We start from the raw sequence: 15,725 nt of genomic DNA on the forward strand, positions 1-15,725 counted from the left end.
CGCATACATTAAAAGATATAAATTCTGCAATTATCTTGATTGGTTGTTGGTGTCCAGATCGTTGTCCTTAAAATTAACTGTCAAAGTTTACCCTACACTATAATATAATAGAACATTTTATATGAGAGGAGAGTGGTTCTTGCTAACAAAGTTTCATGTCAGTTTATCAAATAAAAGGACCTTGTTTCAATATGTGCTTCTTTATTTCCTTATACATCTGTTTTCGCTGTATTGTAAAATGATTTACACCAGTGAAGCTATATACTTCATAGTGATGCACCGATACCAGATTTTTACAACCGATACCGATACCATATTGGATAAAAACACCAATACCGAGTCCAATACCAATGCTACAATTAAACAATATATTCAAGTGGTAACATGTGATTAAAAGTGTCAGGGTACAATACAGGTGCTGTTTACAGCACAAGAAAACTTACAAAAAGCAATTAGTATCCCACAACAGGTAAGTTTTTTTTAATAAAGAGCAACATTTCAACCTTTTCCGGCAAAATTCTGTTTCTTTCTGCTGAGATAACATCACTTGCACTACTAAACAATTGCTCTGAAGCAGCAGATGATGGAGGCATACATAAGTACTTGCAAGCTAGATGAGCTAAGCATGGCCAAACAGCTTTCTTTGATTGCCAATATTCTAAGGGATGAACATGCTCAGAACGAGAGACTACAGGTTCCTTCAAATACATTTCTGTTATCACTTCAGCTTCAGTTCCACAGTCACCTTCACCATCACCATTTGTTAAATCAGCTATCGGTTCATCAAACAGGTTCCATAATGCTGAACTGGACTTCTCTCTCGAGTCACTTCTGCTACATTTCGGCTGTGGCTCATCACTGTTTGACTGACATTTCTTCAGATAAACCTCACACTCTGTAATAAGAAGCATTCTTGCATGAGCTGCACTACCAGCAGACATAAACCCCTTTAGCTTAAATCTTGGGTCTAAAATTGTAGCAAGTACACATAGAAATTCTTGCTCCACATTTCCATACCGGTCCTGTATGGATTTCAACATACCTCTCTTCATAGACATAACACCATGGTCATCCTCATCTTCTGAAATTTTTTCTTTAGAGCCCTGATTATTGGTATGATTATAGAGGCACTGGCATATTCTCCACTAACTTCCCGTGTTGCTTCTTCAAAAACCTTCAGAAGTTTTATTACCTTTTCAGCCAAAAGCCATTGTTGTGTGTTTGGTTCAACAGGTGGTTGACATTCAGTATTAGCTGCTGTAATGGCTTACCTCTGCTCTACTAACCTTTCTAACATATAATAGGAGCTGTTCCATCTAGTGGTAACATCCTGAATAAGGACATGGTCAGGTAAGTTGAGCTGTGATTGTATTTTCTTGAAGTTTTGAAATGATGAATTGGAACGATGATAATGACCCACTAAGGATCTAGCAGTGGCTAATAACTGCTGCACTGCAGGTTGCAGTAAAACACCATCCTTGATGATTAATTGGAGAGAGTGTGCCAAGCATGGCAATGATTTGAGATTTGCAGAATTCCTTGCAGCTACCATATTGGAGGCACTGTCTCGTAAAACACACTATTTTGTCTTCTACCTCCCATTGGCGAACATGAGATAGTATAGCAGCTGCTATATTGACACCAGTGTGTAATTCATCGAATTTCCAAGCACACAACATGACATCTTTATTTTCCATTCTACTTTCCACATTGAAATGTGCTGTCAAGCTAAGAAACGAATGAGAGCAATTGGTACTTGACCATATATCAGTGGTCAGAGTGATGCAGCTAACCAAACTCAAAAGCTCAGAGATTCCCTGTTTGACTTTTGTAAAAATCTCAGGAATATGAACCTCTGAGAACTGTCGACGGCTTGGTAGTACATATCTGAGCTCAAGTTCAGCCAGCAGATGCTCAAACCCTACATCACTGACAATACTAAAGGGCTGTAAGTCAGTATAGATCATTTCAGCAACACAGTAAGTAATAGCCTTTGCTCTTGAGTTATTTGCACTGTACGCTGTGCATTTTTCTACCATGGACTTCAATGTTTCTTACTTCAATGCAACTCCTTCAGCTTTTTTTGGCTTTTCCTTTCTTCCCTTCTCCTCTTCTAAAAGACTTTGAAATTGATCCTTGTGTACCATCAAATGCTTACGATGTTGCTGTCAGACCTTCAGTGCTGGTCACTGTAAAGTGCTAATAACAATAACGAAGGTTGCTTGTGTTGAATTTGGTTGAAACGCTTCCTCCTCGAGAAAATTTTTCCTCACAAGTAAGACATATCGCCTTTTTATTGTCGCTCTTGTAGACTTTAAAATATTTCCATATCTTGCTGGTTTTCTTCCTTTCTTTTACTCCTTTATCAACACTTGGCAGTTCACCTTCCATTTGTATAGTGGTAGCTATCAGTGGCTTTGTGGCTATTTTCAGTGGCTTCGTGGCTTTCTATTTCATCTTCTATCACATCGATTATCACAGCCATACTACTTTCACATGTCACTAATGCTTCAGCATCTGCCATCTTGAAAAGTAATTATCCTACGTCATCGAGTATCAGTAGTATCGGGTGACTTGTACTTAAACCGATACAAGCCCGATACCATCAAAATAATCTCGATACCGATGCTAGTATCGGTATCAGTGCATCGCTAATACTTCAAAGAATTACTTGGACAATATGGTAGTTATTTCCACTGCAATAACTACTATATTCGAGGCAATAACTGCCTTATTTGGGGCAATAACTACCACATTGCCTAGTAAGGTGTTAGCTAAACACCAAGAATGTTTCTGATGCAAGCAGAATATTAAGTCGTATACATCAAAGTGCTAAAAGTCTTTTACTTGGATATATACCAGTTATACCACAAAGCAGTTGTAGATATTAACAGTCATCCTTAGCTGTATATGAAACCATATTATCATAAGTCTTGGCAGTACATGAAACCATGTTAATCTAAATACTTACTTGGATACATATAAGCCAGTTACATCACAGCAGTAGTAGAATGTCTTAGTTATTAATTAACACTTGTCCTCAGCTTCACCTCGGACTCATGTCAATAACTAAGATATTCTATTCTTGCTGTGATATAACTAAATTCATATTACATATTTGCTACATTAAACCTACATGGCATTGATTCAAATTAAATAGCTACATTATCTAATGCCTGGTAGGAGCACATTTATATAGTAGCTATTGCTGGATGTATTGTGATCAAAACAAGAGCATTTTTCTCCCTGAAAATGTCAGCATGCATGCTAATTTTTGTATGAAAACTTATTTTAACTTGCAGTTAGCTAGTTTTACCTTTAACACTTTATACCTATGTACTTGAGTTGCATGCTACGTAGGCCTGTGTGACAAAAATGACAAAACAATTATCTTGATAACAAAATTACCTATAGGTAGTGTGATAACAAGTTTTGAACTATCAAAAATGTGCACATGGTTACTTTAACTTAACACGTGACCGTGTACGTGACAGATTATTGTGGTTAATTATGTTGGCACTGCATTATGTTGGCTTCTTCAAGTGTGAGTTCTAGTACGTGTGTTATCATATTGGACAATAATACTGAGTCCGTTACTAGTGTTCTTAGTGACTGCATTGACAGCAAGAGTAGTGACTCAACTAGAGAAAATTGTGAACTAGAGAAGGTGAGGAGCAGCGTCTGTAAACACTTTGGCTTTCCTGCACAAGGTGGCAAATTTAAAGAAAAGGGCAAAAAGAAATGGACAACAGTTTATTGTAAGTTATGCCTGAGGAAACCACACTATCAAGGAAGTACGATTAATATGATGGTGCACTTGGAGTACAGCCACCATGCCAAATTTCTTAAGATTAAAACGATCCAAGGGAACGTTGCGACTAACAGTAAGACTAAAGATTCGGATCAGCCAATGATAAAGGATTCCTTCGAGAAAGCCCAGCCATTGTCAGAGAGTTCAATGATGTGGAGAACACAACATCAGTTTGCCATTGCATCACCAAAGATATGATTCCTTTTAGCACAGTGTCTAATGTTAGTTTCCAGAAAATGCTCCGTACATTTGAGCCTTGACATATTTTGCCAGATAGAAAACTAATACCAGATGCCTACATGAACAGTTAGCTACCAATAAGAGAATGAAATGACTCTCGGACTCAATTTAGGATGTAGATTGTTATATTACATAACACAGAATAGTTAGCACATCTGGATACAAAACAAAAATGTCCTTGTATCAACCAGACACATGGGAATCTCAAGTGAGGTAATGTCTCAAGATAAAACAAGTGCTTAAAAGTACAGACTTCTGTAACACAGGAATGGATGATTTCTGTACTCCAAGCTCCTGCAAATTAGCTTCAAGTTCCTTAGGGATAGAACCAAGTACTCCTATGATTATTGGTTCCACCGACACTGTAGTTTTCCAAATCCTCTGAGCTTTTATCCATAGGTCTGTATGTTTGTCTTTCTTTTCAACAGTCTTTTGCTGGATATGGCTATCCCCAGGAATTATTGTTATTGTGTTCAAATGCACAGTACAAAAACTGGTAAAGAAAGTCCTTGCCCTAGCCCAGGGCACAGGAGTACAATTACTCAGCAAAAGAAATTGTAGTCAAATGTTCAAATAATGATTAAGGAGTAATGCTGTGAAGTAAAGCTATTAAAGAGTCTTGAATATTTACTTTCTTCAAATTGGCTGCCAGGGAGACCCAGAGCTCCAATAACAACAGGTAAACAAACACTTACATTTTCCATGGTCTACAAATCTCTATCTTTAAGTCAACATATTTGAAATTTTTTCCATGCTCTTTTGGGAAATTGTAGAGTCTCCAGCAATATAGACACTTCAATAAAATAAACTTGTCTTTGCAATAAAAGTAATGAAGCAAAGAATTATTATTATTGTCATATGTAACTCAGAACATATGTAGTACAATGTACAATAAAGGAAGGAACATTCTGGAACAAGGACCCCCTTATAACCTGGAAGATTGGTTACAGGTGTGACAAGTACAATTACAGCACAAATACAGTTACTAATAAACAATTACAACAATTATTAATAAATTCTTAAGTCAAATAGTGGCGTAAAATTCTACAAATACTTAGTATAACTGACTTCTGCATGGTGGGTATAGAGTTTATATTAGCACCAATCTTTTGTAACTCAGAACTGAGACTAACAGAGATTGATCCCAGGGAACCTATAACAATTGGCACAACAGTACAAGATGTCTTCGACAATTTATTCACTAAAATACACAAATCAGAATATCTTTCTTTCTTTTCAACAAATTTCTGGTGTAGCCTACTGTCTCCAGGAATAGTAATGTCAATAAAATATGGAGACGATTTACAGATAACAGTAATATCAGGGTGATCATGTGCCAAGTTTGAGCCAGTAAAAATTATTATTAGTATTATTATTATTATTATTACTATGACGTAATTTTAACCACATTTCGTATTATTCTTAGTACTTGGTTGTATAATTAGACATTAATCTTAATACTTTACTTAACCAAGTACTTCATTGTGAATTGTAATTGTTTGGGGACAAATCTAATCCCCTGTATGTGCATAATCTGCTGTAGCTTTATATAATAAATATGGCTATTTAAATAGCTAGTTATGCCCTGGCCAAGCATTCTAGCAGTTTTATTAATTACGTCAGTGGACACTGCATGACTTATAGCTACTTTTACACAGGAGGAGAATCTAACAATAAATACTGTTAACTATACAACTAAAGCAATTGTTTAGTGACTGCTTAATAGCTGATTGCTGTAAGGAATTTAGTTTTCAAAACAAACAGCATGTCACAAGTCAGTCTTGATATACAAAGAATATACATCCTGTTCTATTACATTCCATTCTGATTCTAGTTCTGGCTATTAGAAGTTGCTGCACAACAAGCCAAGACAAATTCGACAAGTGTAAAATTGTCATATATCCTGTTTCGGTGTGCGTTCATAACATGAGCTGAAAAAGTACTGATGACAAGAGTAGCTCCAGGAATTTTGGTGAAAGGTTTTTTAAATTTGCATGGGGTTCGGGAGCATAGTCCCACATGAAAATTATGTACTCTGAAAATGAACCTGGTGACAATTTACATGAAAGAACCAAAGGTTAATCAGTGTTAACTAGAAGGTTTTTCTCATATTCGTATATACCTGACATTTCAATAGTATCCAAGCAAGAGTACAGTGCAAAGTATGTACTCCAACTAATTGTGGGCAGGATTTTGAATAAAGTTGAGGTGTCCGTCAACTGGCTACTTAGCAACATAAACCAAATGAGCCATAGTGTGACCTGGAAAGCTACTTTTGAGTTAAGAATCATGCAATGCTCAAGGACCTTCCTACTCCTCTTTGCCAGCAAAACAACTCCTGTACTTTGGTGGAAGCATTTAAATTAGAAACACAGACTGAACTCGCATTATGTAATTAGTGTTGCTTGATGAGTAACTAGTGCTTTGTGAAAATGTCACACCCTTTCTCAATAAGCTTACAGATGCCGGTACAGGTGGTTGTTATATGTGTACATATTTGTATTGTTTTCTAGAGTTTCACATGAAAACTAATGATGGGTCCAGTGTGGAAACTTGGCCTGTGCCCATTAAATTTGGTGTTCCATTATTGTGTGATATGCTTACAAATATTTGTTACTCAACTGTACATTGAGCTGCCAAGCATCATTCAATATTAAATGCTGTGTGGGAGATTAAATTAGTGGCTACATGTTATCTGACCCAATTACTTTGTGCATGATTCTCCAGTGAATATGTGCAGTAGTTTGATCTCTCACAACTCACTTAGCTGAACTAATAATAGACTAGCTAAATTATAAAAAAATAATTACATCACTTAATAACACAGTAATCTCCCTGTTGCAAAAATCACAGAATTGTCTGTAGCATTTATCAGTAAATTTATTAAACCTCATTCATCACATGTGTACATTTTATTTAGACGGCTTGTAGTGGATTAAACAATAAATTATGTAGTGTGATAATAATCGATTAGGTGTCCACCAAGACACCATCATTGATTTGAATACTGTTTTGTTATTGATTTGGCAAACTGTGTATTTGAGTAGTATATTGTATAGCTATACTGTTGTATGTATTTATACATCATTAATTATACACCTGGCACACTTGTAATAATTAACTGCTACACGTATGTTACTGTATTCGTTTGACTGCTGTATTTATATATATACTAAGTTATACAATACAGGTTTAATAATAGTTGCCATCCTCTTAATGTCAATACTTAAATACATTGGACAACTCATTACTAAATGTCTTCCATTCATCAATGGTATGCAAGCAGTGATAGATATAGTGGTTAATAGGGATAAAATATCATGTAGGTAATTTTAATACTTTTGAACAGAGCCCGGCATTGCTTACTACCATAAACCCTACAGTATACAAATATTGTTCACACAGTGAATTGGTTAATATTATAGAGTGTCCTTACAGCTGCTCCTTGTACCGTTTACATGTAAATAGTGTAACATGCATAGTCCCATCAGTATCATATAACTATTAGTGATATACAATACTGTGTGGATCCTGTTAGTGTATGAACTATTGAAAAGTATACTGTGTAGTGTAACAAAACGATGGAATTGTGTAATATTCTAGGTATGGGTATTGTTTACTGAACAGTACATATATTGTATAGACTGGACATAATCAGTACAATAATTTCAAATGTTGCAATATTCTAACTTTTTAAACCTTGTCATGATTGGTAGTTATTGTCAGAATCATTAATTGTTGTAGTATGTAACTTCATGAACTGTACCACTAGTGGGATAGTTTGAATGAACTTGCTATTACATGCTCTTAAGTTAACTGTGTATTCTGCAGGATATATAGCCTATGTAAGTGGAGTATGTAACATCATTGGAGTATGTATTTTCTGTTGTAGAGAAACTTCACTCCATTACATATTGCGTGTCAAGGAGGATATGAGCCCGTTGTAAAGACCCTGTTGCTATATAATGCAGACATTGAGTGCAGAACAGATGTGAGTTGATGAAATTGTGTAATGTCATGGTTGTGGGTAGTATTTATTGTATACAAGTACACAAAAAATTGGAATTTTCAACTAGAGTAGGGACCATAGCACATTGATAAAAAGTACTGAAACAAGCCCACGATATTAAATCACAGTAAAACAATAAGAAGTGTTATATCCCTACTGTGCTCCTCCATTATGGCATTGAGCATAATAGGGATATACATATAACACTTCTTATTGCTTTACTGTGATTTGATATCGTGCACTACTCCAGCTTGTTTCAGTACTTTTTATCAATGTGCTATGGTCCCCATTCTAGTTGAAAATTCCAATTTTTTGTGTACTTGTTTGTTAACTTTTTTGTAAATAATTATTATGATTGGTGAGCCCACGCATACCGCATCTGAAATTGCACTGCGCGCCCCAGCTATGCCATCTGAAAAGTGAAGTATTCATTATGCTTCATTTTCAGTAATGTTCAACCTGTTACGCAGCATTTTTAATCAAGAATTTTTCAAAAAGCATCTCTGCAATCCATGCATATCAAAAGAAAGGGCTGGTGCTGCATGCCCCAGTTATATCAATTATCATCTGAAAAGTGAAGTATCCATTACGCTTCGTTGTCGACTATTTTCAACCAGTATGAATCAAGAACTGTTTAAATAATACCTTTGCAATCAAAATGGCCACTATGAAAAATAAGGATGATTCCCATTACAAAGGGAAGCCATCATGTGCTACTGCCAAATTGACACTCTTTACTGTCAGCAAAGATGAATGCGACACAAAGGAGGACTCTGGTAAGTCCATGAAGAATGCATTGTACATACTGCAGTATGCCAAAAGACACCTCTCGGGCCAAAGTTGTGTTGAACAGTGAAAAAATCAAGCCTATAGCCTTAGCCGTTATCGAGTTATGCTTGTCTGAAGGCATCAGTCAATCAGTCAGTCAGTTAGTCAGTCAGTCAGTCAGTCAGTCAGTCAGTCAGTCAGTCAGTCAGTCAGCGAGTCAGTGAGTGAGTGAGTGAGTGAGTGAGTGAGTGAGTGAGTGAGTGAGTGAGTGAGTGAGTGAGTCAGTCAGTCAGTCAGTCAGTCAGTCAGTCAGTCAGTCAGTCAGTCAGTCAGTCAGTCAGTCAGTCAGTCAGTCAGTCAGTCAGTCAGTCAGGCAGTCAGGCAGTCAGTAGAACATTCCATTAAATAATTCTTTAAAATTCCTTGGCAACTTGTTGAAAGTGTTTTGAGTTGATCTGAAAGGTTGTTTGGGCTTAGTTTTACATAACTGATACTGCCTCATCATCGTCAGGGAAAATTGAGGCTGGTTTTTGGGTGACGTTATTTCGTAGCCATGCCTACTCCTTTGTGGTCCCTATTACAGTATATGTGACCAGATTTCACAGAACCGATCCAAATCGCACATCAGGCAAAATCAAACTAACACCACCAGTGGATAGCTACACTATCGTACTACAAGTTTTGACCCTCAGCACTACTCAAACTACACGAGGCTGGTTTTTACACACGTCTTTTCTGGGTGGTGTGGAGTGCTCAAATGGCGGTTTCAGGCCTTGTGTAGGACCTGGCTTGGCAAGAGTCAGTGGTTTACTGGTGGACAGCCTTATAATGTTGGCCAGACGTGTTCTCTGCTGATTTTGCTACATATCAGCCACTAAGGAGCCAGCACAGCCCTGTAATCTCGTGTCTGGACTCCAATCGTGGTCTGCCTCCATTTTGAGGTCTATCTTTTGCCCTCCCCGCCACCCCCCAACCTCCACCCCTTTGTGAGCACTCGTGATACTACTTCGCTCGTCCAACTGCTCAGATTTTCTATCTTATTTGGCGGGAAACTGTACAAGCAGCTACAAGTACTGGAAGTGGCTTGAAAGGTAACAGATTGATGCATCTTTTGTGTAAATTTCATACGCGTGCTTGCTATCCTTGGAGAGTTATGCTGGCTTCAATTCTTTAAAACCGTTTATCTCGGAACTTCTAATGTGCGATTTGGATCGTTTTTCCAAAATCCAGTCACATATAGTACTATCATACTGTATGATAAAATCAAAATAAAGTAGCCAAGGTGGTAGATTGTCAGTATGCTACCAAGATTAATGTCATTATGTGCATTCTTTTAATTGAAAGATACTAGAAAGAAGCACCACAGTGCTATACCGCTGCATTATATTGAGGGACAATCATTATCACTGGCCATGGAAAATAGGCATAGTAGAATATTCCAATACTTTATTAGTTTCTCAAAAGTTTCTAATAGTCAATCATGAACATGCACTAGCTAGCTTTTGTAAGCACTACTGCTTTTTTCATTGAATTTTCCATATTGCTAATGAGGTTTTTCTGAAAGACATTTTGTACATTTTGTAGGTGTATGGTGTACCATACATAGGGTCCACAATGCAAAAAATTGATATCCTCCAATCAACTACTTAACTATTGTCATGTGTTAGGCTAAGTGTAACTTGAATAACTCCAGTGTGGCAGCCAAGTTTATTATTTTCTTCTGGTGGAAATGACACAAATGTCTTAATATCACGTGATTTTTCGTTGCAGTGGTTCGTAGGGTTCTTCGTATGCCACGATATTCACTCTCAATACTGTTCAAGTAGTCTACGTATGCCATGATATTCACTCCCAACACTGTTCAAGTAGTCTATCATCAACTCAAAGTATCAGTGGTTTGATGTTATTTGGTGGCAGCACGATCTGTGTTACTTTTGGCAACAAACAAAATGTTTCTTCCTGTGGAGCACAGGACAAGCAGAGAAAAAACTGCACTGTGACCAGTACTATGTAAAGAACCTGGATGCAGAGTATGGTTATAATTGAAGCTTGTTAGCCATCTGGCTAAGCCATATACTGCATAAACTGAAATTTGGCCAAAGCGACACAATTTTTCAAACAAATGCCAGAATGGTTGATAAATCAGTGTAAGCCAGTGTAACAGTGTAATCAGTCTCAGTGTATCAACCATAATCTATTCCAATGATCTTCAAATTGCTGGAAATCAAATGACAACAAGTTTATATGCATTAGGTTTAGCATCTCGATTAGCCCAACAGTCTAATACTCTCCTTATGATGCCATCACAGTAAAAGACACACTTGCACTGGCCCAGACCACGCCTGAACTAACAATTAACACAAATATTTACAAAAGGAGTGCACTTCAAGGTTCCTTTTCAAAAATGAAAGTGGTTTCATGGCTATTTCTGTGGTTTGAATTTTGATCATGTGAGTGCTTATTTCATGCATTGGACTGCTCCATTTGTTTACTAGGTGAGATAGCTGTGCTTTTAGGTGTTTATCAGTTTCAAATCCTTGTTGTTGGAGACTGTTTAACTGATTTATCAACCATTCTGATATTCGTTTGCAAAAATCGCATCATTTTGGCCAAATTCCAGCACATAGATGGCTCAGCCAGATGGCTGACAAGCTTCAAATATAACCATACTCCACATCCAGGTACTTTACCTAGTACTGGTCATTGCTGACACATGGTGCAGTTGCTGCTCTGATTGTCCTGTGCTCCAGAGGAAGAAACATTTTGTTTACTGCCAAAAATGTTCACAGATAGTGTTGCCACCAGAAACTGACCAATAAAATCAAACCACCAATACTTTGAGTTGATGATAAACTACTTGAACAATGTTGAGATTGGATATTGTGGCATACGAAGAACCCTTTAAACCACTGCAGCAAAAAAACAAATGATTTTAAGACATTTCTACCATTTCTACCAGAAGAAAGTGACAAACTTGGCTGTCACACTGATGTTATTTAAGTTACACTTAGCCTAACACATGGCAATAGTTAGGTACTTGATTAGAGGATATCATTTTTTTTTGCGTTGCGGACCCTACCATACACTGTGCATATATGTACCATATTTTTCAGATGGCTTAATTGCAAAAACGTATAACAGAAATGTGATCAAACATAGGGTCCACAATCCAAAAAATCAACTTTTACAAATCAATCCCCCTACCATTGTGGGATGTTCATTGTAGTATCCAATTGCTAGATCTACCATGAAACTGGAGGCACATTTGTTGTCTTCACAGAAATATCAATTTTAGTATTTTGTGAGATGCAAAAATAATTTTTTAAATTTTGTGCTTCACACAAATAACAGGATAAAACTTGCTACTAAGCTAGATGTTATCTACAGTTGTTGTAGTTGAAAAGTACGCACAGTAATAAGCAAATGATTCACTGGGTTTCTGTCACGGGGTTGCTTTAACTTGCAGTTAGCTACTGAAGGTCATTTTGCTTTTAACACATTTTATATCCATGTACTTGAGTTACAGTGCATACTTAGTTGTCATCATATTGTTGCATTCTGTTGTCTCTAAAATTACTGTAATAATGATGTTGTTATTGTCATAAGGTTTCAGGCCTATGTAGATTACAGTGTTATAATTACTACAAATAGCAAGAGCAAGGTTTAGAAAAATTCCAATTTGAAGTTTGCGAATGCATGTCATTTGAAAATACGTAATTGTGCAGAAGCTCCTATTGTTGAAATACATATAAATGCAGTGGTTTTGTGATTGTTAGTTAGTTATGAAATTATGCTATGTGTCATTTCAGTCTTTCAGTATTGTACAACTAGAAACTCACCTTCCTCTTGGCTTAACTTTGGCCACTAGCCCTTTACTAGTCCCACACAGTCCTGCCTAATTTGTTAATGTTTTATCAGTACTAACCTCATGTATCACATGTACTAGTAGACTGTTATGTACATGTTAGATTTGTAGTGGATTAAGCAATAAATTATACTACATATATTAAATTAAAAGGATTACTGAAAAAGACTGAGAGAAGTATTATGGCTATACACTGAATAAACTCACAAATCCTTATTTTCATTAGCTAGTGTCAAAGGATTTGTGGATTTATTTGATGTAACCATTATCCTTGTCAATTTAATCCAGTAATTCCTTCTTATTTCATGGGTTTTTTCAGCTATCCTTATTCCTTATTTTTCTTAATTTTTAAAATATGTATTGTCTAGTTTATTTACTTTATCTAAATCCATAATTATATGCATGGATTACTAACTTGTAAGACATTTTAGGGTAACAGAGATTTACATGTATCACACTAGCAGTAACAGATTAATCAAAGTAGCTATCAGATTTTAATGGTAACCTGTGATTAGCCATGCCTGTAAAGATTAAATGTAAACATCTTAGTGGTACTGCATAACAATGATACAAGTAGCTACCTTGTGCAAATAAACAAATAGTGTATGTAAGTTGTATTACAGAATGTAGGCTAAGTATAGGCTCTGCATGAACAGCAGCTATATTATGTAAGAGTACACATGATCACCTGGAAAACTATGATGGAAGACCAAACAAATTAATTGTGCATGACATACATGTTTGGATGTGAATGCTCCACAGATTCATCCAGAGGTTTTAATCATAGATATTATAATTATACTATGTGTCTAGGATTGCATATATACTGATTTTGTTATTGTACTTCTATTCCAGTGTTCCATTAGTTATCACGAACGTTTTTCCTACAAGTATAGGAATTTTACATTAGAGTAGGGACAGTGTATAGTGCTGCAATAAAAAGTACTGAAACAAGCTGCCCAGATGACTTTATCAGCCCTGTGTGGCTGTCTGGTAGTGCTGTCGAGACCTTGTTTAGCCAGTTTAAACACAGTACACCAGTGGGAGTAAACTGATCTCCACAAATTATTCCATTGCAAAAGCCGCCCATTTAGTAAAACATTCTGTTAGCTATCATGATGGTTCAAAAGGATACCAAGATGTTCCTGTTCATTTATCTGAGTCTGTCTTAGAGAAAAAGAAGTATGGATCAAGCAGCAAAGCATAGATGTAATGTCCATGCATGTTGTATTTTTGTTTGGCTTACTTATACTTACACTTGTATTCAGATGGATTTACCTTTAGTACTTTTAGTAACTATTCATAGTAATTGTGTTTTGTCTATTTTCCTTTGTAATTGTATTTAATATTTACCCTTTTAACTGTATTTATTTCCCAGTCACCCTTGTAACCTGTATTTCCCCATTCACTATTGTGCTGTATTGCATTTGCACATTCACTCTTCTCTAAACTTCCATTGATTGCAATAATTTTTTATATTTTGATTTTAAGGTTTATAATGTGGTTACTAAGTGATAAGTCTCTCAAACTCTGCCCTGCTAAAGCTCCACTTCCTTTACTGGCTGTTGTTCTTTGTTTAAAGGAATCCACTTGAACTCAAGTGTAGTAAATTTAGTGGGTTAGTTCTTGAAATTAATGCTGAATCAAAGCCAGCAAAACTGGCATCGGATATTTTATTCACCACAGCATTAGCAAACATGGTTTGAAGACTGGAATTGCTCACAACAGTGTCATGTACTGTTTTTAAAAGTTCAGAACCATGTTTTCTGAAATTTGTATCGTTGCAGTTTTCTTCAACTGCCTTTAAAAATAGAATAATTCAGTGCACGGAAAATAATTTAAGATAATCAACAACATTACTTTTATCTTCTGGCTGCTATGTACTAATCTTCTGTAACACAGATATTTGTATAGATAACTTTTGTTTATCAGTCAAGGCACAAGTTTTGATTTGAGAATACCTATTGTGTAACATGCTTGCAATTGCAGCTCTGCCAAGATGACAATACACATCATCAGAATCTGTAATGCAATCCTGAACATCAGATTGGCGTACTTCATTGAAAGACAGTGCCATTCGGATCTGACAGATACCACATCAACTGTTATTGAGTCTGAAGGATATGCAACCCTACCATTGACAATTCAGTTACAATCAACAAGAAAATGGTTTAAAATAGCTGCAGTAGTGATGCCATTTAAGTTGAAACTGAAGATATCCGGCAGACGCTGCTGAAATGGCAGCACCTTAATGTTACAAATGTTCTCTTTAAGTGTTCAGTTAAAAATTCAATAGTACTCACTGGCAGAGAGTCACAGAAATCTTTCAGGTCTTCACTTGGAAGGGGAAACTGGCTGCATACTCTCATCATGGCAAGCATGAAGAGCGTTGTATTGTGAACACCACCCGTATGATGGATAACACTAGTCTTCTCACTTCTATTCAGAGCTTTTCTCCTATAAGTTTTATTGTTTGGTCCATCCTTCTTCACATTGGGTTCCACTGCAGTGTCTGTTTTGACCTCCTGGACCTTCTTAGTATGTGGGCCTTCACAAACTGTCTTGGCTTTGTTGGGCTCTTCCACAGAGGACTGAGAGCATTTACTTTTCTTATGAGTACCTTTGGGTTGAGCCTTTTGCACGACTGTCTCAACGTTCTTTCTTCTTAGCTCTGCTCCACTCCACATGTAGAGTCCTCGCTCATGATCTCTCGTGATCTAATATCGGTATCAGTTTTGTGGGCAGTAATTAGTCCATTATCGATATCAGTGTTGTGGGCAATAGTTACAAGTTTGACATATTACTTTGATGTTAAACTGTTAGTGTGAGTGAGGTATAGTTTACACAGTGAATGTGTTACATTGTCAAAATATGCAGTGATTTTGAGTATAGCTAGACACTCTCCCTCCCTATGTGCTCTTACTCGTATAGATATAAATTTTTTTTGAGGTGTTACTTTTTTTATGACAAGATAAAACAGTACATAATAAACAAAAACATATTATCTTAAATATGGGCCTCAGCAACCTGCT

General features: G+C 36.5%; 1 protein-coding gene across 1 annotated transcript in view; it reads left to right on the forward strand.

The window, feature by feature from the left end:
* The window catches only part of LOC136258253 (uncharacterized), a 194,826-nt gene that overhangs the window by 126,660 nt on the left and 52,441 nt on the right, over positions 1–15,725 (forward strand). Inside the window, exon 10 of the mRNA XM_066051572.1 lies at positions 7,944–8,042. Coding sequence (XP_065907644.1) covers positions 7,944–8,042 — 99 coding nt within the window. The remainder of the gene's footprint in view (positions 1–7,943; positions 8,043–15,725) is intronic.

The sequence above is a fragment of the Dysidea avara genome, chromosome 6 (genome assembly GCF_963678975.1).
Source record: "Dysidea avara chromosome 6, odDysAvar1.4, whole genome shotgun sequence".
NCBI lineage: Eukaryota > Metazoa > Porifera > Demospongiae > Dictyoceratida > Dysideidae > Dysidea > Dysidea avara.